Below are 25,962 nucleotides of genomic sequence, written 5' to 3'. Positions count from 1 at the left end.
AACCTCGCCCCTACTCCTGCCACTCCTCCTGCCTGGCGTTCCATCACCACGTCCTACAAGTCCTGCAGTTCGCGTAGTTGCATCCCCGGTCGATGGTCCTCCCAAGCCTACCACATTTACGACAGAAGCAATTCCACGACATCCGTAACGCCCATCTCTACCCAGGATGACCGTAACGTGTTGCATCATCTTCAGCCTGTCCGCCCCGGAAGGGGGTCCCCTCTCTCGTGATCCTTCCCGAGGTTTCTTCCTCTTTCCTCCACCCAGCCTAGCGGGAGTTTTCCTCGCCCGATTGAGGGTCCAAGGACAGGGGGGATCATGCGACACGGTGCCCGAGCTAAAGACATTCGGTCTCCACCTCCTGGCCATCCACGTCTTCGAACTAGCTCTTTTGGGGACAGTGACGGAGCTAGACGACCGACCGCTCCCCGAGTAGAGCAACGATGGCCGTCAGCTCCCGAGACACTCCCCAACTTGCACTCTGCGTCACCCCACCATGGGTTCCTCATCCAGTCCCACGTCCATCTCATTTTGTTTCAATAAATCGTTAAACTTAAGCAGAGGTGTGGTCTCTTACTAGTGAAATGCAGTTGTATATAACAACGCAAGTTCAGGAGTGGAGACCTCCCTCTGCTTATCACAGCCACTCCCCGTCCTCCATCGCTTCCCTGTCTACCACACTACCTTCACTCACTAGCCACTCCCCTTTCATAATCACCCCTATCCACTACACCTGCCTCCACTCACCTCAGCCAATCGTCGTTGCAATCACCACAGTATAAATACAGCTGCGATATCTCAACTCCTGTTTGTTCTGCTCCTCAACAGACCAAACATGGGTCGTGAGTACTGCGCTTGTAGATCGGCTCTTTCTGCCTTTCATCGCTTCAAGTTCGTCCTCCTCCACCCCAACCTCCTCCTTCCCCCTCGATTCTCGCTCTTCTCCCTTCTGTCTCTACTTCTCCAGGAATCCAGGGGGGACAGTGACGGAGCTAGACGACCGACCGCTCCCCGAGTAGAGCAACGATGGCCGTCAGCTCCCGAGACACTCCCCAACTTGCACTCTGCGTCACCCCACCATGGGTTCCTCATCCAGTCCCACGTCCATCTCATTTTGTTTCAATAAATCGTTAAACTTAAGCAGAGGTGTGGTCTCTTACTAGTGAATATATGGTTATGCTTCATTTACCACAATGTTCTTCTAGTGCAGTAGTTCTCAACCTTTTTATAGCTCTGAGTCTGCACCACTAGCATGTTTCAAACAATCCTCAACGACCACCCTACCCCACCTACCCGCAACAGCCTATATTTAGTAAGAGGGCATAGCACAGTCATTTTATTTGTACATTTGTATACATACAGTATTTGATATGAACAAATCACTGCACTAAAGTGATGTTAAACTTTGAAAGGTTATACTGACTTGGGAATTTATATTTAATATGCTTAATTAAATACAATACATGCTCTAATTGAATAAAATGTCATATCACATGGAAGACTGTGTTTCATATAGTTTGTCCAAGGAACATGATTATATATTTGTTTAAACCCTGACATCCTTATCAGTTACAGGGTCACCTGTGGTTGTGCTTTTCAGTTTCCCAGCATGTCTGTGTGTGTATGTGTGTGCATCAGTGTGGTATGTGGCAAGTGTATGGTGTGTGCCTGAACACACCATGTATGTGTGTGTGTGTGTGTGTGTGTGTGTGTGTGTGTGTGTGTGTCAATCATACTCGGAACGTCACCATCAACCACTTATCACCAATTCCAATTTTACCTCAGTTATCTGCTCAGGTTGACAAGAAAAAGGAAGCAGTGAGAATCCTCCTACACATTACCTATAGTGTTCCAAAGACCTGCACCAACACAGAGATCTGCACTGCATCCTGTCTCCTGCAGCAACACAAGGCAGCCATCCCTCTCTAACCTACTGTACCTGAGACAGTCCCTGTGGTGTGACGATGGTCTACAATGGAGGCTGAAAGGAAGCTTCATCTGTTGTTTTTCCTTCCTGTGGTCTTTCATCTCTCCACTGGCTCCTTGCAGGACAGTAAGTGATTGTTATTGCATAGTATTTTAATCATTAATTATTACCATTGCTGTTTCACTGGGTAACTCTGTACAGGGTCCAGGAATAACACATCGAATGTAAACAGTGTGACAGTTTACAGTGATTGTATATCGGTTTACAAGCATGGCACCTATTACTATTCAATCTATAGTGATTATTTGTTCAATTAATCTAAGAAAAACACCTTAAAACAGGTGTTGTGATGTGGAGTGTATAAGCTGAAGTTTAGTTTGTTTGAAAGTGAAAACGCTACTCTCCTACAGAAAGCAGAAATCCAATGCAACACGACATGATACTGCTATGTGTGTAATCAGTGGTGTAAAGTAACTAGTACATTTACTCAAGTACTGTACTTAAGTACAATTTTGAGGTACTTTTACTTTACTGGGGTATTTTCAGTTTGTAGTACTTTTACTTCTACTCCACTACACACTACAACTTTAGTAACTAGTTACTTTGCAGATAAAAACGATTATATTATAAAACATGCATTAACCCCTTTAGCCCTATTTTATACCTAGGCTATTTGAAAATATCCGATCTACAAGGTCACATGTAGATCTGCTATTTTCAAACATTTTAGTACTTTTACTTTTGGTACTTTAAGTACATTTTTATACCAATACTTTTGTACTTTTACTCAAGTACATTTTGAATTTTACATTCCAGTATTGATACTTTTACTTAAGTAAAACATTTGAGTACTTTTTCCACCACTGTGTGTAATGGGAGATGTAGTTGTGTCAATTTCTAAGCCTGAGAATTGTAGTCTATTTGTAGGTGGCCTTTTAGTTTCAGTCAGTTGATACTTCATAACCATATGAGACACATTTTTGTTTTATTTTTAAAACACAGTTTTTATATTATTTGATCTAAAAAAAATATGGGTTAAGAAATGTGTGACCACATTTTAACCAACAATAAGAATTGAAGGAATCCTTCTCAGCTTGTTACACTTATTAGATTATCATTCTCCTGAGGGGAATTTGTCTTGTATAGTGAAATAATAATAATAATAATGATAAACAAGAACATGTCTCCATGACAACAGACTTGGCATCTGATCACCTTTGTCTTTCATACAGTAGGTCTCTACTGCCTCAATGACTACAATAACAACATCACATGTGAGTGGAACAGCACTTCTGTATCTCACCAGAGAACCGTGGCTGCAGACACCACATGCACTCTTAGTGTCTCCATGATAATAGATGATGAACCTTTTAAGACCTCCTGTGACCTGAGGCCCTTTGATGGCTCCAAACTAGCTATGAGAAGATGTTCTCTGGTCTACAGTGATAACTATGTGAGTTGATAATAATGAAAACACAGTGATCTTTGGATAATCTTTGGACAGTGATCCATAATCTATGCTAGTTGCTCTCATATCATTATGTAGGAGTAGGTGCCACTTTTTTCCAACCATAGAGTTTTCACTTAAAATACATTTATGAGATTTTGTATTTCTTTTAACTGACACCTTTAGCCAGAGCAACGTAAACAACAATTTTGCCATGATGACAAGGAATTGATAGTGAAAAGATCAAGGGTCTAATTCTAGCCTCACTAGCTGAGGAAGAGACAAGATATGTATTCTATTCTTCTTTGCTCTTTTCATTGTGAAACAATTACTGCTTGTTTTTGTCTATCATCTTAAATGTGTAACACTGTCTACTTTTAGGTCTTTGAAAGCGACCTGACCTGCTCCATTAAGATAAGTTGTGAGTCGCAGAATAATAGTTTAATCACCTACAAGCCTGCTGACCACAGTAAGTATAATAGAAAACACATAGCTAACTGTACAACAGTAATACTCAATACAGCCTTAACTCAGGCAAACTGTCTAAACTATACAGTCCACGGTACATGTGTGTGTGTGTGTGTGTGTGTGTGTGTGTGTGTGTGTGTGTGTGTGTGTGATATTACAGTAAAGCTGAATCCTCCTAGAAGGCCTTCAATCCACAATTCCACCATTTCCTGGAACGTCTCTGAGAATTATCTTATCAAAGACTACAGCTTCCATATTCAGTGGAAACTAAAGGCCCAGTCCTGGAAGGTGTGTGTGTGTGTGTGTGTGTGTGTGTGTGTGTGTGTGTGTGTGTGTGTGTGTGTGTGTGTGTGTGTGTGTGTGTGTGTGTGTGTGTGTGTGTGTGTGTGTGTGTGTGTGTGTGTGTGTGTGTGTGTGTGTGTGTGTGTGTGTGTGTGTGCGTGCGTGCGAGTGCACGAGTGCACGAGTGCATGCTTGTGTGTGAATGACTGAGCGTACAGTATGTCAGAGATACCGAGCAAATTAAGTTTTATAAATGAACAAGGAGAGATTTTAGGTGAGACAGTTATGTATACTGTGTAAAGTCTCTTTTTTGGGCATTCATGAAGCTCTTTTAAACAAAAACAGCTAAATGTTCTTCCCTTGTCAGGATGCCTTGGAGAGAAACAGAACACATTGTGGGATACATTGCAGCATGGAGCTGGATCCAGATGAGGACCTGGAGCTAAATGAAACATACCAGGTGCGAGTCAGAGTCCTGGCCAGTGATTCTTGGGCCAAATCCACCTGGAGTGACTGGAGCCCTACAGCATCATGGAGATCACTCATAGGGAGGATAAAGACACCAGGTAATGTAACTGTTTACTGTAAACCATTGACTGTCAAATAGTTACAGGATCAAATATAGGGTAAAGAACACAATCAGAGTGCAATACCCCATGTACCGTACCTGCTACTATAATAGTGCCAAGCAGGCTTAGAAACATATTTGTCTCTTGATTGCATAAATCAGCACACAGATACGTATAGTGTGCGAGGGATCTGGGGAGCGAGACAAAGATTCTTAGTAGACAGTGTATAAAGTTCACCATGAAGACCTTTGCGTACAACAGAAACTATTTTAGGACAGACTATGTGAATGAAATAAATGCACTTCACCATTTATTATCTCAAGACAAATCTCTACAATGTTCAATATGAGCATGTAAAAAGGTGAAGGGGAATAGCAGAAAATTACATTTAGATGTCCCTAATATGAACACCATGACATCTCACACTGATTATTTAATTTGTGTTACAAATGTAATGACTTCACTACTCTCTTGTCTAATGTGGTTGTGTCCTTCTGTTAGATGGTCCCAATGTGCAGGGATGGCACACTATGGTGGGTGTCATTTTGGGAGTTATGGTCCTGTCCCTGGCTATTATCATCTGCAAGACACAAAAAAACAATTGGTAAGCCAAGAAAACATTTCCAAAAGACAGATTAACAGCCTGTGCTGCATGATTATGAATTTCCTCTTCTGCTATCCTACAATAAACAATATTGCTCATTTCACCTTACTTTGAATGTATAACTCTTCTACCTAAGGGAATGATTGGACATGGAGAAAATCAAGGTGGTTTATAATTAGAACCTATGATCATGTGTGCATCTGGATGGTTAGTTTTTAAACTTTGATTATTTTACCATCTTTCTTCTCATCTCATTTGGTATTTCAGGGTTTATGTGGTGAAGATGATCAGAGGTCCACCTCTACCTAATCCAGAAAAATTCTTCCTTCATGATGGAAACTTACAGGTCAGCCTACAGAAGTTTAGTTTTTTCCAAAACTGTCTTTCAATCTAGATCTATCAATCTAAATGATCTGATATCTGTCTATTTTGCTGTGGCTTTGTGTTAGACAATTAGAATCAATTAGAATCCAGTTTCCTGATACAATAGTAAAAGGGACTAATACATTTGTAATGCAAAATGTGAGAGGGGGAAAAAGTTTCTTATAGTACATCTCTGATTTGCTCCCACTCTACATGAGTCTTCTTACCGTATTGATCTGCTGTTTCTAGCATTAAAACAAAACATGGTGAAGCCACATAGCTGAAATAAACTTCCTGAAGATCTTATATCTGCCCGAACTCTGGCTATTTTTTCTTTTTCTTCTTTGTGTTTACCTCTGCATTCAATTGCAGGTTCTTTTTTTATTGCATTTCATTGTTTTTATTATGCTTTTTTGAACTTTGCTTCTGTGTATGTATTTTTATTTGAGAGAATAGAAAGATGGCCTCAGTAGATAGCCTACTAGCAGTAGCCTACCATATAAATCACTGTTGAGTAACTGGAGTGGCCCTCATATTGTGCTCATCAACTGTCTATCCTCACCTTCCTCTTCCAGGTGTGGCTGAATCCTCAGTTTAACAACGAATCCTTCCACTCCAGTTTGAAGCAAGTGGACATCTACTCCCCCTTAGAGGTCACCAGCAATGTGGACAATGTTGCCTTGTGTGGCTCAGAGACTGCACTGCTTGACAGGAAGCAATGTGGCAGCTGCAGGTCAACCAATTCTTGTTTCTCCAATCCCAACTACTCTCACGTCTGTCCTCCCCCTATCTCCTCTCTCACTGAGGGAAATCTGGAGCCCTGTGCTGCTGACTCACCCTATGGGCTTAGTGGCTGTCAGAATGATAGGGAAGAGGAGAGGGGAAAGGATATGGAAATAAAAAAAAATGTATTCATTGAGAGCGTTATGCAGGTATCTTCAGAGCGAGTTGAGAATCCCCAACCCCAGTGCTGTTGCCTCCTCAGCCCAGACTCAGGCATTTGTAGTGGTGGAGAAGATCAGTTCATTCAGGGCAGTCTGGAAGATGGAGATGAGGCTTGTATATCTGATGGTCAGGGCAAGGAAGGGAAGGATAGGGGAAAAGAAATACATGTGTCAGATTTGTTTGCTGGTGTTGAAGTTGCTTTCAGTGGCATTGTTAGTGGAGGGTCTATAGAGGTTTGTTCAGACTATGAGCGAGTTGAGAAGCTCCAAAACCAGCGCTGTGGCCTGCAGAGCCCAGATTCAGGCATTTGTAGTGGTGGAGGTGAGCAGGTCGGCCAGGACAGCCTGGACGGTGGAGATGATATAAGTATATCTGCTGGTCAGGGGAAGGAGCTACAAGGGACTTATAGTGACAAAGAGAAGGGCAAAGAGATAAATGATTCAAATTTGTTTGTTAGTGGTGAAGTTGCTGTCGGTGGCATTGCTGTTGGAGGGTCCAGAGTACAGCTTTGTTCAGACTATGAGCGAATAGAGAAGCTCCAAGACCAGCGCTGTGGCCTCCAGAGCCCAGATTCAGGCATGGGCAGTGAGGTAGAGAACAGGTGAGACAAGAGACTCATGGGAGGTATAGATGGGCTGGGTGGATTCAAAGATAATCTGGTTCCTCCTCTTCCCAGTACTTTACCACCTGTCTTTTACCCCTATACCCTTTAAGTTCTTTGAGGTGGGGATGAGCTCACCTATGGGGTCTTTTCAATGCCTTATGCAAGAAGGGTTAAATGTTTTTCCTTCTACAAGGCTAATAGAGTCCTCTAGTGGTGACTACATGCCAGGAGAGATATACAGATACATTCCTCAGAGACCATTAACACCTACGCTGGGTGTAAACTGTACACATGAAAAAGAAATTGGACAGGAAGGACAATACTGAGGCTGTCTATCGGATTCGGAAGTGACAGAGCTGGCTATTCTTCCTGTGGAGGCTCAGGTCCTTCGGGAGCTGCACTAGCTCAGTCAGTGCTGTTGTTGGTCTATAACTGGACTGGACAGTCTAGAACGAGCGACAACTGGACACCCCCCATCCCCATCCCCTATACGATGAACTGTGGCAGAGCCTTCTGCAAAAGGCTCATTCTCTCCACCAGATTTTACAATGGTGCCTGAAACCCGCCCTCCATAAGTTATTTAATAAATATTTATGTATTTATTCAAGGCAGACTCTGTCCCTTTTGGAAAAAACATACATTTTAACTTTTTCGGTTTTGGGGAGGATCGAAACATCCATCAAATAAACGAATAAAATATTTGTAAAATATCTGTAATATTTGTAAAATATATGTTTACAACCATACGAACCAAATCCAGACAAACATTAAAGATTGATTTTTTTTTTTTATTGATTGTGCTATTATTCTACCTTGGATAGGGGTATCTCAACTTTTATGGGCCTTTTTCCTCCACTAAGACATGGAACTCATCATCTGCGTTTACCCATTCTAACTATTAAGAGTACTGTGCAGCTATCTATTTATCAGCTGCTTAGGAGCACTAGGGGTTCCCTGTCTCTCAGGGACATTTTGATCAAAGCCTGGAGGAGAAAAGTACTGAGGACACCCTCCAACTGCACCTTGAACTTTACTGTAACATTCATTCATCTCTCAGACTTTCATTTATCTTATTCATTCATCCATTCATGCTAATATTTATGTATTTGCCTGTGCAATACATACGGTGAAGCATACAGTACATACAAGGGGGGTGAGCAGAGTGGAACAGAGTGGAGGTGGGGAGAAAGAGGAAGTGCAAGAGAGGAAATTAGATGATAGATAAATAGAGAGAGATATATCCGGTTTGAATGCATCGTGCCTCAGACCACATTCTGAACGAACACACACCGCGCGTGTGTGCGCGTACGTGCCTGTGTTCTCACCACAGTGTAGTTCGTCTGAGTCATCAGGACAGTCAGTAAGTCACACTCTGGGTTGGGTTTCTTCAGACATGTTCCATCAGCACACTTATAGGTCATCATATCTGTACACTGCACTGCTGAACACATCAATACACAAAATATAGAAATGTACAGTTCATACAGGGACAAGTACCAAACCCATGTAGTCCCACACACACTCAACATTTGGTTCCAGCATTTTGTTAAAATAAAAAGTTAGGGATGCATGAACAAGACCTGTTTTAACTTGTTATATACACGGATGCTGAGCAAGCTTGAAAATGATTCTTTAATGCAGGGGTCTTCAACGTTTTTCAGTCCAAGGACCCCTTCGCTGAGAGAGAGATGAAGCAGGGACCCCCACTACATATTGTATAAAATTGTGTTGCAGATTAAACCTTTTCATAGATTGCATAGATAGCTTCATATAGACTTGTTTGACAGCACTGTCAATGCGTAGTATTGTATTGGATTCATGTTAATATGTTATTTTCAGACAGTTGACCACTTAAACCCTCAATACTTTGTCTGCTCTTTTCCCCCCCTACACCAAACCTCTTTGCCGAAAATAGCCGATCTACAAGCTCACAAGGCCTTGCAGCGCGAGGCGTTGTAAGCTTGTTGATTGACTATTTTCGGCTAATGTTCCCCTCAGAATAGAGATGCTAGGGTTCAAGACAAGTGGTTTAATGTACAAAAAAAAGTTCCTATCATGCACACAAAGATTTGGTGGCCCTCTATAGTAACTCTGAGGACCCCCTGTTGAAGACCCATGCTCTAATGATCAATCAGCAATAATAATTGGAGATTAGCTTGATAACATACTGTATAGAGTTTTCCCCTTATGTAACTGTAACATAAATTAGCTTGTATTTGTGTGTGCGTGAGTGAGTGCATGCGTGCGTGCGTATGTGCGCACGCGTAAGTGTTCTACTACCCTCAGTGCAGTTCTCACACTTTCATGTAATCCACACACTGGCTGTCCTCAGGGAACTGGTACTTAGCCACACACACATACGCACGCACACACGCACGCACGCATGCACGCACGCAGTTTGAACTAGACAGGACCTCCCCGCCAGCGATGCGACGCGTTGTGAACTTGTAAATCTGCTATTTTCCACAAAAAAAATGTTTTAAACATTTGAAATATATTTCTAAAATATTTTAACAACACCAATCCTAGTACAGGGGTCAAAACATACTTTTAGATGGGGGTCCGTGGACAAATACATATTAATTTAGGAAGCAAGCCCAAAATAAGCAGCACTTTAACAAGGCCAAAAAAAAAAGCAGCCCGCAACTACCCGATCGATGGGGTGAGTGGCTAGGGCGGGGGAGTCTGAGAGAAGGAGGTGAGACTCCACTGAGGGATGTGGTAGGAGGTGAAAGCAGGGAGGGGCAGGGTGTGGATGGTGGTATGGGAAGTTCAGCGGTTAAGCTAAGATAGGCTCACTTGAAGAGGTGTGAGCGTCAGACGTGGGAAGATGTGAGTGGGTGTGAGTGATGGTAGTGGGTGGTTTCTTCTCTGCAAAGAGCCGTAGATAGCAGGAAGGGAAGACTGTGTCATAACACACTTTTTCCCTTTTTTCCACAAATTGTATTCACTTTATTTTTTTTGTGCATATATAATTTGAGTTTAGATTAGGGGTTGTAATATTATTCATTTTAAATCGTGTTTCCACATTCTGTATTTACTTTTCTCATTTCTTATCTTGTGTTCTTTATTTTTAGTAAATATATACAATATCTTCCATTGCGTCTCCCTTTGAGAACGGTGAGAAAGCACTTTACTGTTTGTTGACATTCTAACCGTGATGCGATACTAATTTGCACTTAAATGATTGACATTTGGAGGATTCCCCTCATTCCCCATGTAACGCTATGAACTGTGGGTAATTCCCTTAGCCAAAGTCTGCATCGATGCTGACATACGGAAAGAGTGCATAAAGGGCTCTGCCTGAGCCCTCATTGACATACTTATTTCAAATGGGACAGCACTCAAGCCCTTGCAGACTTCACGTGAACGCGCGACTAAGTCAGTGAGTCTGTAAAATGAGCGGATTTATATTGGGCCAGGCTGTGGTAACGTTCTCCAGAAGGTGTATGTACGCCAGGTCAGAGAGGAGGGCTGTGTCCGCACCTATTTCCCCCTTGTCACTATTACAACAGTGGAGAGAAGCACACATCTCAGGTGTCTGTTTGTCTGTCTGCCCGATATCAAGCTTAGCTTCTTTTCTGCGCTGTGGGAGTCAACACACAGGCATAGATCTTGAGGGCGTCCCACACCAACCTAAATGGTGAGCTAGCCAAATGGAGGATCAAGATGACTGGACATGCCGCTGGAAGGCTTGTTCAAGGATGACCTAGAGAGAGAGGTTTTAAGCAAGAATGGTCAGCTTATCTTTTTTTTTTTACGTTATGTCTATAATGAATCTCTTCCTCGCTCTCTGTCTCTTCTGCCTCTCAAGGGTACTCTGGGAGCCCCCTGGCGTGTCAAGAATCCCCCTGAAAGTCATGGAGATTCATTAGGGATCTTTGGAATCGCCAGATTTGTCATTGTCCTTTGCCCCGAAGGCCCAGCACAGTGAGAAATATTAAAAGTCCAATCCCAGTCACTTCCCGTCAAACAAAAACGTAATGCATGATTACATCAGCAAGCCCCGTGAATAATCATGAATCATGTGTGATTCCCCATAGCTCAATGTTCGTCCACACGCAGGCAGCTGATCATCATTATGGGGACAGTATACATCTGCTATACTCTGTTCTGAATCAAATTCAGGAATCAACTCTTCACAATTTAAAAAGACCCACACATGTTTTTCAGGACCTGAGACAAGCAAGCACATAATAAACTGAGACCAGCTATTGGATTTACATGTGAACATTTTCAACAGACAGACCATGAACATTGAACAATTATACTAGCTGTGTGGTCACAGGCAGTCAAACAAATTGAATGGTGAAGCCAAAGGTCCCAGGTTCGATTCCAGGCCTCAGCAGTGTGTCGAAGTTATCAAGACACTTCTCCTCGTGAGCTATAATCTCTCAAGAACAGATTCTGCTCTACGTTTGAATTTGTCGGTAGCCGTGTTGACAACCCGTGCGCATTGGTTTTAAGTGGGCGTGCTATCAGACCAGGAAGCAGGCCGCGCTTTACCCAATCAAATGTAGTGGGCGGGATTCACGTGTCCGTCGACCCTTCCCCCCTCGAAACTAACCGAAACTAATTTAACAATAGCGTCCGCGGAGCAAACAAAACCACGGAAAGATATTCACATTTTCACTTGCTCTTTCATCATAGAAACAAGTGGGCTTATAACCAAAACGATCCATGTTCTCTGGGAGAAGTGGTGTTAGTGTTCCGTGTAGCAATATTGTTAGTGGGAATGAAAACATAGTCGCACCACCCGGAAGTGGAGCGGTGAAGGCAGACAATGCTATTGAACAGCCTTTACTGTACGCCTGTGTTAAAAAAAAAATTGAACCAATTAAAAGTATTAAAAAGCGCTTCTGAAAAAAACTCCATTGGATCCTCAAACTGTCCGTCAAAACCACACAACTCCCCCCCTCTCCTCTCCTGCTGCTGTTCTACTACAGCTCAGCTCAGAGCACAGCGACTGACTGCACACAGACAGAGGAGCAGCACATAAACACACAGTAATGATGCCGGGTTTTTCCCCCGTAGTCTGTTAAAACTATGCAGTGTACTTATTTATCAAACTTAGCACTGATGCTAATGTTATGAAAACAAGTAATTATATTTCTAAAATCTATGAAGTGTTTAATGAGGAGAGCAATGTGACAAGAAAGGAGTTCAGAGCATTTCTGTCCCGCTAGTTCTACTGAAACTCCAACTCCAACCCTCTTTGCAGAAGTTATTGTAATATTTAAAGTCCTGTTTATTATTGTAGGCCTATATAATAAGTGTCATGAAGCATCAGAGCATTAATTCACACGTTGTGATGCATTGTGAGCTTGGAGATCCATTGTTAGCTTTTGGAAATTTAGACCCATTTGAAACCTCTCCCTCAGCAGCAATTGGAGCTATTGTCTGCAGCTGATCGGACTCCTAACTCCACTTAGGCTGGATTTCGATCTGCTCGGACAAAACTCCTAACTCCACTTGAGGTGGATTTGGATAAGTGTTGATAATATATAAAGTCACTATACCAACTTTGATGAGGCAGTATTGCTTTGTTTTAAAAATATATGGTTTTCTTCATTTCCTGAAAAACTTATATATTTTTTCATTTCCTGAAAAATGAGGTTTTACAGTTAGCTGGTTGCTGCTGGACAGCAGAGATATAGTATATGCAAATATACATTGACAAAAAAAAAACCCAAGGAGAGGGGATCAAATTATTAATTATTATGTACATATCTGTATGTGTTTAATCCCAAACTGCTATTGAAAGACAAAAATGACATGGGTTCTGTGTATGACATTGCCCTCCTGTGGAATGGAAGAGATAGACACTGTACAACCTCTTTGGCCTCGGAGTTTACAAGGATGTCAGACTGGGTAAAAACACTCCCTGACTAACACATTTATTAGACATATATGTTGAAAATATTTGGGTTTTTTGATCTACAGAATTCTGTGTAAGTGTTTCTGAGTGGGTTTGCTACCCACAACCCAAAAAGTTTCTGGTCTCAATTAACTAGAATTTTGTTTCCATGGTTTATTTTTATTTTTTACTCCGTCTCTCTCTCCCACGCACAGACACGCACGCACACACACATTTACACCCACACATCATCCTGTTTTTGATAGAGTAAATGCCACCATAATAGAGAGAGAGAGAGAGAGAGAGAGAGAGAGAGAGAGAGAGAGAGATGGTACTTGCAGGCAAGCCTATATGCACAGTGGCATGTCCAGACCATTTTGACTGTGGCCCATGTGGGGGATGGAATGAAGTATGCATGCACGCACAGTCGCAAACACAGTCACACTTAGCACGTGCGTGCGTGCACATGCGTCAGAATAATTACCATTTTTTCTACTCTACCCATATAGCTATATCTAGGCCTACTTTAATTACTAACGTTGCAGTGTCTTGCGTTCTTGTGTTTAAATGTAATTTAAAAGATGAATAACCACACCAAATATGGTACCGTACAAATATAATATTTGGATGCATTCGTAAATATACTCAAATCTGTTCTGATTTCAGAGCGTTCTGATATCAGATAATTTACACCATTTCCTATTTTTGTCTTATGAAATGCGTGCAAATGAACGTTAATTCATTCTCATTCCATATGCAAACATGATTATAACCGTGTTTTGTTAGGTACTATAGATGCATGTTGAATAAAAGGCACAGCTATCGGAGTAGTCAGTGTGTGTTCTCAGAGTGTATTTCCGTCCTCAAAAAGTGTGAAACAGGGTAGCACCTGGGGTGGCCACTAGTCAAATTCCGGGATGGCCTGTGCCACTCCAACGTCGGAGTCGATTTGGGATCTCGCTGTCTCTCACCCCCTGGACACGGCACTGTATACGTGTCCTGTGTGAAGGTCCTGTGAAGGGGTTTTAGTTTGGCCTTGTCTCAAGGTTGTCTGAAAACAGCCAAACCAGGCCTGGAATTTCGTCTTTTTAGGGACAAGGCCACTTGGCCTTCGGTTTTGTAAATGTTTTGAGGGCAAATGGCAGGACAGCAGGTCGATGTCTACGAAGTCAGATAGACTGTCTGAGTTAGCACCTGGCAAATGACCTTAGATCAGGGGTCTTCAACGTTTTTTTAGCCCAAGGACCCCGTAGCTGAGAGAGAGATGAAGCAGGGACCCCGACTAGAAATTGTGTTGCAGATTAAACTTTTTCATAGATGTCATGTTGTGAAAATGGATCTTCTTTGTTTATTTGTTTACAATTCTTTTCTATTAATATGTTGGATGCATGTTAATGTGTATCTTCAGATAGATATAGATATAGGCTCTGTACTTGGTCTGCTCTTTTTTTCCAAGCCAACAACACGTTCACAGTGTGACGTGTTGTTGGCTTGTAGATCGGCTATTTACGGCAAATGTTCCCCCGAGAATAGGGGGTGAGAGTTCCTTTCACACAAAGATTTGGTGGCCCCCCTGTATAACTCTGAGGACCCCCTGTTGAAAATCCCTGTCTTAGATCTTCTAGATATGTTTTATCATCCTTTTTGTCAACCTTTTTGTCACCTTTTCGGAAATCTACGCTCTTGTAGGGCCTAGTTCAGTTTTATGTGTCCTTCCTTCAACCACAAACGGTTCACATCCTGTTCTACAGAAGCAGGATGAAGACTACAGGAAAGAGACAGAGGAGAAAATTGTGAAATCAGCTGGGGCAGCATGGACGGGGCATCAATGCCACTGTGGCTTTAGGGCATATCATTTTTTGAGGGGCAGAAGGCCAACCTGAGGGGCAACGGTGGCCATGGCCTCCATGAAATTCCTGCCTTGAGTCATTAGAGCATTCAACTACTCAACCCACAGTCCTCCTGGCCCCATAACATCTGACATGTGTATTATGCTGACTCATGATGCTGTACATCCACACATATCCTAGACAGAATAATGTCCTTGAAGGAACATTCTGTGTGTGGAATGGATTATAGTAGGTGTGTGGGTGCTACGTATTGCAAGTAGGTTTCGTCTGGTTTTCTTCCTCCAAATCTGAGTGTTGTAGGTTTCTCAGTCAGTGTGCAGGGTAAGCAGACATCCTGTCCTTGTATTGCCATTTGGCTTCCTTCAATCACCTTGACACAGCGTCAACCCAAATTTATATAGAGATGCTTAGTGGCCAACTGGACAATTGTGATTGCACTTGGCAGCTCGCTGGTGTTAAAATGTTATATGCATGAGAAGCAGGGTAGAGCTAAAAAAAAAAAAAAAAGTATACAGTTATTATACTGTATGTTGAGAGCATCTAGTGTATTGCTCTGCATTCTGCTAAAATGTTTCTATTCTAAGTGGGCTTTGCTACCCACAAACCACACATTTGCTGATGTCGTTTCACTAGAACTGTTATATCCGTATTTTATTTCCTCTCTCTCACACCACTCTTCATTGATGTCACTGGCACATGCCACCTACTATAAGTGAAAAAAACTAAATGGAAATTCAGGCTACTACTTGATAACCATGATACGGTACATCCGGTCTTAACATCAAAGCTGAAATAATTCATCTCCACTTCTGAGAGTAACAGTAAAGAAAGATACAATCTAGTAAAGAAATATCTGAGTAGTGACACATTATTTGAGTGGTGACACATTGATAGTCAGTCACCTTTAAAGAGTCTTAACATCATCATATGTCTCTTCTCTCTCTTTGTCAACAATAAATCTCCTTCCTGCTACAAAAAACCTTTCACAGTGAATCAAATTGAATAATTCAGGACTTCATCAACAAGGCACTGCACTAAAGTGATGTTAGCCTACAGTAAGCTTTGAAATATACTGTATTCAAGTTTGCAAATTATTGTTTCCCAAATGAAATACAATTCTAATTTAATACAATTTCATATCATATCATATGGAAGACGGTGTTTCCTACAGTATAGCCAAGGAACAGGATTAGAAAGACTAGAAAAACTCACACTTCGGGTGTTTGGCCCCATCCTTAAATGGCCTCCGCCCCCGCCTGGACCATACACCCTGACACTATCTGCCCTCTTCCAAGCTGTCTTATTCACCTTTGAGTGTAATCTTACTATGGGGTTTTGGGTGAATGGCTGTTATGGATGGTGGAAGCTCAGAGAAGCAAGTCATCCTCCTGGTCCCAACTGTAGATGGTCATGATGAGCATGGTTTGTCAATACGCTTGCTCATCTCTATGTCTAGAAAGGTAGAAATCTGCCAGGTGACCAGAAAAAAAATAAGTTTTTTGCATATGTAGCCTACACGACATCTTTCTACCAGAACCCGCCACAGCGACACCCATGGAGTGCCAAGTCAGGGTTGTGGAGGGTCTCACAGCACACCAGTGCTCCAGCTGGGTCCACACTTTTTCTTTTTTAAAGATTTTTTTATACCTTTATTTAGAGAGGGACAGGGAAAGTAGGCTGACAGGAAACGGGGATAGAGATGGGGGGTGACATGCAGCAAAGGTCGCCGGGAACGGGAGTCGAACCCGCGATACGCTGTCAGGCTGGCATTGCAGCCTAGGGTGCCTGGACCGTCACGCTACGGCCCAGGCCTCTGGGTCCACACTTTGCACAAATATTGCTCAGATAGCTGCTTTACGCAACGTTAATGTACTTACGAAATACAATATCTGTATACTGCCCCCACTCAAGACAATGACGGACGGAGTCTGACATTGGTTTTGCATATTTACATACTGACTGAACATTAATCTTATTGAACTTACGACAGACACGGGTGACGCATATGCAGCTCATTATGCTTTGAAGGGCATTTTTCGCGTGCATATCCAGTAGGGTGCTGGGCGGATGACCTAGTGGTCAATATCTGCTGCAAAATCTGACTGTTTGATCAAAGTAAAAAAAATGTATGACACTTGAAAGCATAAGTCTGTTTCTGCTTTCTCACCTGTGGTTGTACTTTTCCGTTTCGCAGAGAGAGAGAGAGGAGAGAGAAAAAGTGTGTGTGTGTGTGTGTGTGTGTGTGTGTGATACGGTGCTTGCATGAAGAAAAAAAAAGTTACTGGCACTGACAAAAACCCCGTCACTGTTACATCCTGCAGCCATATAACCAGCCATCCATCTCCTGTATACCTGTCTCTTACCTATCTTACTTGGATGATGTTCTTGTTGTTTCTCCTTCCTGTGGTCTTTCATCTCTCCACTGGACAATCCAACCGCTCAGAGAGAACCTTGCAGGACAGTAAGTGTTGATGTTGCATAATAATGTAATAAATATACGTATACATATATCTAATGTATTATATATATTATTGTATTATGTATTATGTATTATATTATATATATATTATATATATATATATATATATAGATATTAAGATTATTATTATTTTTTTCTTGAATAAATCAGTGATATTGAACACTCTTTACGTCTGTAGCCTATGTGGGTTTTACAAATATTGAACAAATGAAAATTATTAAAAAGCGCTTCTGACTAAATCTCCTAACTCCATTGGATCCTCAAACTGTCGATCAAACCACCATTTTCTGTCTGACTTAGTCATTCTAATCAATGAACCTCTGAACTCCACTTGAGCTGGATTTGGGTAAAGTGATGATAATATTAGAAAAAGTGCTACTCGGAAGCCAGGTCTCCGCCAGGTCAGGTAGGTTATTGTGGGCCAGTAATTCGTAAAAACTGAATTCGCCAATCGGGATGGAATATGGAAAATTGGACAGATCCGTCTTGATCGCTTGACCAGAGAGATAATGTGTACCGATTTGCATAATGTTTGGACAACATTTTTAGGAGTAATATCAAAAGAAAATGTTTTTGATATGTGAAAGGGTGGCATTTCTTCCTCGGTCTAGTGGGAATGTGCGTGCAACATTTCACGGAATATGGATGGATATGGGCTCAATCCCAGTCAAACCAGCCAGCAGCTCATACTGCTTCCTTTGGTACAGCTCCGGAGCAACTGACACACCGAAAGTGAGTTTCAGACAACATTTTCTACCCCAAGGTGTCCCAGAACGTTGTCATCAGGCTGCTCTCTTCATCCAAGCGGCACCGTAGGAATGCATCACGTGCATTCGGGGGCCTCTGGCCAGTATGCACAATCACAAAGTCCAGTTTGTGTGTCTTACCCCTAATGACGCATTGTGTGCTGCACACGCCCAACAAGCTCATCTACTCACTGCTGTAGAGTTTCGATCTGGTGATACTCTTCTGAAGAGGCGTTCTAGGCGCCAGTCTCATCTTGTCCATGATGCTCATCACATTGCAAGTGGCTCCAGAATCAAGCTGGCACCTCTGGACCCCTCTTAGCAGTTGCAGGTTGACAAACCACTTTTTTCCTTGAGGGTTCACAGCCCCCACGCTCTCTGCTGTGTACACATCTCTCTCATCACGGTCGCTGTCCTCCGGTTCCCCTGGCAACGGGTCATCCACAGCGTTCAACTGGCGTGCCTGCTGGCCACTTTTCATGTATACTTTTGCAAAATGGTTAGCAGTGCCACATGAGCGACACGATTTACCAAATGCAGAGCACAGGTCTTGCGCACGTTTGTGCCGTGTGCCACAGTACTTGAATTCACCTGCGTCTCTCATGCCCTGTGGCTGTGCAGATATGGTGGCGGACTCAGATGGCCTGCTAGAAGACCTCCATCCATGTCGCTGTCCTGGTGTGGCATTAATACTATCCCCAGGCCCGGAGCTGCCCAGTGAAATTGTTTTTAACTGGCTGGCCATGACCTCGGCTGCACGGCGGATCTTGATATAGCCTCATCCAATTTAAGGTCCTTTTCTCTTAGAAAACGACGTCTAGCACCCGTCAACGTTATCCCGAGAACAAGCCTGTCCTTTATGAGTTCATCTTTTATAGCTCCATATTTGCAAGAGGCAGCCTTTTCTCCTTTTCTTTCAGTATTGTAACAAAAGCATCCACAAGCACAAGGTTCCCAAAGACATACCTGCCAAAGACTTGGAAGCCATCGTTCCAACGCAATGCTAATGCTAGCAGGCTAACTGAAACTACTAAAAACTAGGGTTGTCCGATATTGGCTTTTTTACCGATAACCGATATACCGATATTGTCCAACTCTGAATTACCGATACCGATATCAACCGATACCGATATATGCGGGGATTATTGTGATTAGGGTAAGCTCAAATTTCATATCACACACACCATATACAGTAAGAACTCCTGTAACTTATTTATAAAGCAAAAAAAAATAAAAAATCCCGATTCCCGATATCAATTTTTATGGTAATATCGGCCGATAATATCGGGAGGCCGATAATATCGGACATCCCTACTAAAAACCTCACCAAAACATTAAGTAAAGGTGTGATGTTATATCTTGCATGAAAATATTCAAAGATCAGCCTCCCCTTTCCTAGAGCAGGTGAAAGGAAAGTGGGAGGGAGGAATTTGATATGGTTATAGCAGGTACTACTTGTTGCATATATCCTCATGTGGTCATGACCTGCAGGCAACCCTTGTCATATGTTTTGGGAATGTCCAAAACTACACAAGTTTTGGTCAGAAATATTTTATACTTTTTCATATATTGTTATGGTATTGTCTTGGTCACCAATCCATTGACTGTGTTATTTGGTGTGGTAACCCCAGGTCAATCAAGGCCAAAGGTCATAAAATTGTCCTCATTACTAGCATTGCTGTGGACACTGATCTTGGGTGTTGTTACTTGTGTAGAGAGTGCTTTATATTTGTTACGTTTATTATGTTTTTATGTTTCGTGTGTTTACACTTGCTGCAACACAAATCGCTCAGTTTGGGACAAATACACTTGAACATGAGGGGAATTTGCCTTGCATGGCAAAATAACTTGAAAAAACTAAATCATTTCTCCTTGTCTACAGACCTCTAATCTGATCTTCTTTGTCTTTCACAGGTCTTCACTGCCTCAATGACTACGATAACAACATCACATGTGTGTGGAACAGCACTTCTGTATCTGACCAGAGAACCATGCCTGCAGACGCTAAATGTACTCTCAGTGTCTCCATGATGTTGTTTGGTACCAAATACCCGACCTCCTGTGACCTGAGGCCATTTGATGAATCCAAACCAGCTATGAGAAGATGTTCTCTAGTCTATGGTTTTACTAACTATGTGAGTTTAGTAGGTTAAAAGTATTATTATAACTGTCAGTCAAGTAAATATTTGTTTCCCACAAGTCATGATTTGTTTTAATTATTTGCACTCATATCATTATGTAGGAGTAGTTGCCACTGTTTGCCAAGCCTAGAAAGTTCACTTGTGATACAAACTAATAATACAGTATATAACTGTACATCGCCTTTGATTTATTTTTTAGCTGACACCCTTAACCACAGCAATATGAACAGCAATTTTGCCAAGATTATAAGGAATTAATTGTGAACAGATCAAGGATATAATAATCAGGCCATAATCATGTCCTTCAGATAATGACCATCTGAGGAAGAGACTAGACTAACATGATCTACTTTAACAAACATATTATTGTTGTTGATCTTTTCAAGATGAGAAAACAATGTTTTTGTCATACTAAATATCATCTTATATTTGTAACACTGTCTACTTTTAGGTTTTTGTGAGTGACCTGAACTGCTCCATTAATATAAACTGTGAGCCTCTGGATAATAGTTTGATCAGCATCACCTACAAGCCTGCTGACCACAGTAAGTGTAATAGATAACAACACATAGTTACCTGTACAACCATAATACTCAATACAACCTTAACTCAGGTTACTTCTGTGTGTGTGTGTGTGTGTGTGTGTGTGTGTGTGTGTGTGTGTGCGTGTGCGTGTGCGTGTGCGTGTGAATTTGCAGTAAAGCTGAATCCTCCTCAAATGCCTTTTATCAACTATTCCACCATTTCCTGGAAAGTCCTTAAGAATATAAGAATAGATGATTACAGCTTCCAAATCCAGTGGAAACGAGAGGCTCAGTCCTGGAAGGTGTGTGTGTGTGTGGGTGACTGAGCATATATGTCAGATATACAGCAAGAAAAATAAAGAGAAAGGAGCGTCTTTACATTTATTATAACAAATGAGATGTTAAGCTAAATCCATAATTCCCTTGTCAGGATGCCTCGGAAGGGAGAAACAGACCACATTGTGGGTTACATTGCAGCATGGAGCTGGATCCAGAAAAGGATCTGGAGCTAAATGAAACATACCAGGTGCGAGTCAGAGTTCTGACCAGTGATTCTTGGGTCAAATCCACCTGGAGTGACTGGAGCCCTACTGCATCATGGAGATCACTCATAGGGAGGATAAAGGAAACAGGTTACAGCTCACAGGATCAACTAGGTAAAGAACACAATCAGACAAATGCAATACCCTGTGTGTACCACTACCTACCAGTCTGTGTTTGTCACTTTATTACTTTCATCAACCTGCAGTGTAAATAAGTGTGGTAGGGATCTGGGGAGTGAGACAGATATTCATTGATATTGTATAAATGCCTTAACACAGTTCATCATGAAGACATTTGCATATACAACATAAACTATTTTAGGATGAACTATGTGAATAAAATCAATGCAATTCACCTCACCTTGCATTAACTTCAGCCAAGTCTAATGTAACAAGATGAAGGAGAACAGCAGAAAGAAGTAATTTGGATGCCACTAATATGGACACCATGCAATGTCACATCATGCTGATTATTTACTTGATTGTTCTTAGACAATGATTGACTACACTTATCTCTTGTCTACAGGGCCGTTCACACTAAGCAGTGCACAGAACTATGTATCACGATAACTATTGGTGAACAATATAGTTATAGTCATAGTGCTAGATGTGAACAGCCCTTAATACTGTTGTGTCTTTTCTGTTAGATGGTCCCAGTAGATGGGACACTATGATGGGTGTCATTTTGGGAGTTGTGGTTGTCCTTTCCCTGGCTATCATCCTCTGCAAGACACAAAGAATTAATTGGTAATACAACATAACAAGCTTATGTTGCATGAATATGCGTTTCCTTGACTCCTCATTTTTGCTAGCAGACAATAAACAATAAAGCAATTCACCTTACAGTACTTTGAATATATCATTTTTCTACCTAAGAGAATGTTTGGACATGGTGGTTTACATTTAGAATCTATGATGTGTGCATCTGGATGGTTACTTTCTTTGAAATATATATATTGATTTATTTTACCATCTTACTTCTCATCTCATTCTGTGTTTAAGGATTTATGTGGTGAAGAAGTTTGAAGGTCCACCCCTACCAAATCCAGGAAAATTCTTCCTTTGTGATGGAAACTTACAGGTCAGCTTACAGAGGTTATGTTGATTCCAAGACGTTCTAGCTTAAATCACACTGGAGGACTGGATTCTGGTGCTTTTCTCCATGAACATAATAACTAGTTTGTTAATTCATTCATGTATTTATTCTTCTTTAAAAAAAATAATCTTTTACACTATTCTGTATCTCTCCTGTTGTTTAATCTTGTTGTTGTTGCTGCTATACCACCTGCATTTACCTCCAGTAAAATGTCAGTAAGAGAAATGCATAATCACTGACTGAATTTAACTGCAATCAAACTGACTGGCTGTATGATGGTATACAGTAACAAAAAACAAAAAACTAAGTTATATTAAACATTAAAAAAATGTCAACAGAATACAAATTAAAATCAGTCACTGTCCAAATGCAGCAGTTCTTTTGCTGTGATGGCCAAAATGGACTGACAAAGTAGACAAGTCTACCCTGTCAGTCTATTTGTTATCCCTTTCGTGGTAAAAAATAATTTCCTGGTAAAGTAGTACAAATTGCCTGGTAAAATTGTAGTGACTCATACATTTTGCAATGCACCCTCCAACAGGGGGACACAAACATTAATGAAAAAACAAACAAAAAAACGACTTTTGTTTAAAAAAAATGTATTAGTAACCGGATTGGCTTATGTATACTAATACAAGTTATTTCAGTCAATCAATTTCTATTCGATTTCTTGACTGTCAACCTCACCTTCCTCCTCCAGGCTTGGCTGAATCCTCAGTTTAACAATGAATCCTTTGAGTCCTTTTTGAAGCAAGTGGACACCTTCTCCCCCATAGAGGTCACCAGCAATGTGGACAATTGTGCCTTGTGTGGCCCAGAGAAGAAGCAATGTGGCAACGGTTGCATGTCAAGCCAATCTTACTTCTCCAATCCCAACTACTGTCACCTCTATCCTCCCCCTAATTCCTCTCTGACTGAGGGAAATCTGGATCATTGTGTTAACAGTTCCCTGTCAAGCCATTCTTCCTTCTCCAATCCCAACTACTCTCACCTCTGTCCTCCCCCTATCTCCTCTCTTACTGAGGGAAATCTGGAGCCCTGTGCAGCTGACTCACCCTACGGGCTTAGTGGCTGTCAGAATGATAGGGAAGAGGAAAGGGGAAAGAATATGGAAATTCTAAAATGGTTATCCAACGGGAGCATTAGTGGGGGGTCCATGGAGGTATGTTCAGAGCAAGTTGAGATGCTCCAAGACCAGGGCTGTGGGCTCCAGAGCCCAGATTCAGGCATGTGTTGTGGTGGAGATGAGCAGGTGAGCCAGGGCACTCTGGACGATGGAGATAAGGTGATTATATCTGATGGTCAAAGCAAGGAGCTACAAGGGAACGGTATGGAACAAAAGAATAGCACAGAAACACATGTTTCAAATGTGTTTGCTAGTGGTGAAGTTGCTGTCAGTGGCATTTTTAGTGGAGGGTCTGCAGAGGTTTGTTCAGACTATGAGCGAGTTGAGAAGCCGCACGATCAGCTCTGTGGCCTCCAGAGCCCAGACTCAGGCATTTGTAGTGATGGAGAAGAGCAGTTCAGCCAGGACAGTCTGGATCATGGAGATGGCATAAGTGTATCTGCTGGTCAGGGCAAGGAGCTGCAAGGGAAGGGTATGGAAAAAGAGAAGGGCAAAGAAATACATGTTTCAAATGTATTTGCTGGTGAAGTTGCTGTCGGTGGCATTGTTAGTGGAGGGTCCATACAGGTTTGTTCAGACTATGAGCGAGCTGAAAATATTAAAGACCAGCGCTGTAGCCTCCAGAGCCCAGATTCAGGCTTGGGCAGTGGAGTAGAGGAACAGGCTAGCCAGGTCACTCTGAGAGGTATAGATGAGCTGGGTGGATGCAAAGACATCCTGTTTTCTTCTCTCTCAAGTACTTTCCCATGTGTGACGACATCTTGTACCCCAATACCATTTAAGTTCTTTGAATTGGGCATGAGTTCACCTATGGGGACTTTCCCAGGCCTTATGCAATATGGGTCCAATACTTTTCCTTCTACCAGGGTGACAGAGTCCTCTAGTGGTGACTACATGTCAGTGAGAGAGGCACAGAGATCTAGTAGGATTGAAAAGAAGCCAACCAGTCACACCTTAGTGGCCATCTAATATGCCTGCCAACTTGTTATATCAAGGGACCTGATGTTTTATAGGTCGGGAGCAGTATGGGTTAGCGCCCCATGCTGTGTCTTCCGTGAGGAAGAAGCCCAACAAACCCGCGGTGAGGCCTTTAGGAGGGCCATTCCATTCCAGCGTACCACAAGCGGAGCTAATACCATTAGACGGCCCAATCTAGTGGTATCGGCCCAAGGAACCATCACGCCAGAAGGAAATGTTTGGATCGGGGCGGTGCACCTGATCTGGCGCAGCGCTCAGGTCCTGGACCTGGTGAGACGAAGGAGGAGCCCGGCCAGGAGACAACCCACAGAGCCTAGTCCCTCCACGTGCCAGAGCCTCCCCGAGTCCCGGCAGAGTACTTCCGGAGAAGCCGACTGAGTGGCCCTGTCTTTCCCTATAGGACTGACCGTGGGTGCTACGGGGACGTAAGTCGGGGCTTGATCAACCCTGGCTGGGTCACCTGGGCGAGGGTGTATAGTATGTTGTATGTTGCGAGACCCGAAACACCCTATGACCCCAGGCTACAACACTGATGATGCGTCCCAGTTGCATCCATGTGATGTATTTCTTTCTTTATTTATTATTATTAGGTCCCAGGTAGTAATGCTAATGTTGTTGGCCTATAGCCACTTGAGGGTCATTTCAACCCATATAGACCTGTTGAAAGTTGAAATCATAAGTCATGGATTAAAACCATGATTTGAACAGTGAAAAGAAAGTCAAAAGTAAACAGACACTTGAATCTGCTCTGAGATCCTTGAAGAGGGCCATTCTGACTGTTCAGAAGGCTCAAGACCACTGACAATAGAAATATGGTACTTTTGTCACCAAGTGACTTTCATACTGTAAAAGTCTGCTTTATCTTGTTATTACTTATACTCATTAATATACTTAAATATGATTGATATTTATATTAGTATGTATTTAATTCAATTAGAATTGTATTTACAATTACTTTTAAATGTGTTTCCTAATTTTATATTCCCTTATCCTATTCCTAATTCTATATTTTTTTGTTATTATTTATTTATTTGTATTTAATTCTAATTCCTTTTATTTAATTTTCAACTCTCACTTGCCTTACAGTATGTCTAAATGAATCTTCTACTTCTAGCTTCTACATTAAATGTAGATTAAATAAAAAATAAGTTATAAGCTAAGGCATAAGTAGTTGGAGCTTAGAAGTAAAGCCGTATAGGTTTCACTTTGACATGTGTTTCAAAGTGACCACTTCACCTGTTCAAGGGTGCCATACCTCAGGGATATGCAGTATGTACCTCACTTTATTGTATTCTTAGCTGCTACTGACAGTAAGAATGTTTTGTGACTCTATTTCTTCCTGTGATACTGCTGTCCTGGGCCACAAGTGTGTGCACTATCTTTTTCCCACTATTTTACCATAATATGCTATTTC

General features: G+C 41.9%; 1 protein-coding gene across 2 annotated transcripts in view; it reads left to right on the top strand.

Annotated features, from left to right (window-relative positions):
• Window positions 1-25,625, top strand: part of LOC311035490 (uncharacterized protein) — a 67,111-nt gene extending 41,486 nt beyond the window's left edge. For both annotated transcript variants that reach the window (XM_084043733.1, XM_084043734.1), the window contains 8 exons: window positions 20,056-20,276; window positions 20,734-20,827; window positions 20,981-21,108; window positions 21,237-21,462; window positions 21,996-22,095; window positions 22,351-22,429; window positions 23,145-24,583; window positions 25,139-25,625. In XM_084043733.1, the coding sequence (XP_083899859.1) occupies window positions 20,056-20,276; window positions 20,734-20,827; window positions 20,981-21,108; window positions 21,237-21,462; window positions 21,996-22,095; window positions 22,351-22,429; window positions 23,145-24,539 (2,243 nt within the window). In that variant the 3' untranslated portion in view covers window positions 24,540-24,583; window positions 25,139-25,625. The remainder of the gene's footprint in view (window positions 1-20,055; window positions 20,277-20,733; window positions 20,828-20,980; window positions 21,109-21,236; window positions 21,463-21,995; window positions 22,096-22,350; window positions 22,430-23,144; window positions 24,584-25,138) is intronic.
• The last annotated feature ends 337 nt before the right edge of the window (window positions 25,626-25,962 follow it).

Source organism: Gymnoscopelus microlampas (assembly GCF_963454915.1).
Source record: "Gymnoscopelus microlampas genome assembly, chromosome: 2".
In the NCBI taxonomy this organism is placed as follows: Eukaryota; Metazoa; Chordata; class Actinopteri; order Myctophiformes; family Myctophidae; genus Gymnoscopelus; species Gymnoscopelus microlampas.
Note: the sequence above shows the minus strand (reverse complement) of the source record. Positions and strands in the feature narration are given on the sequence as shown.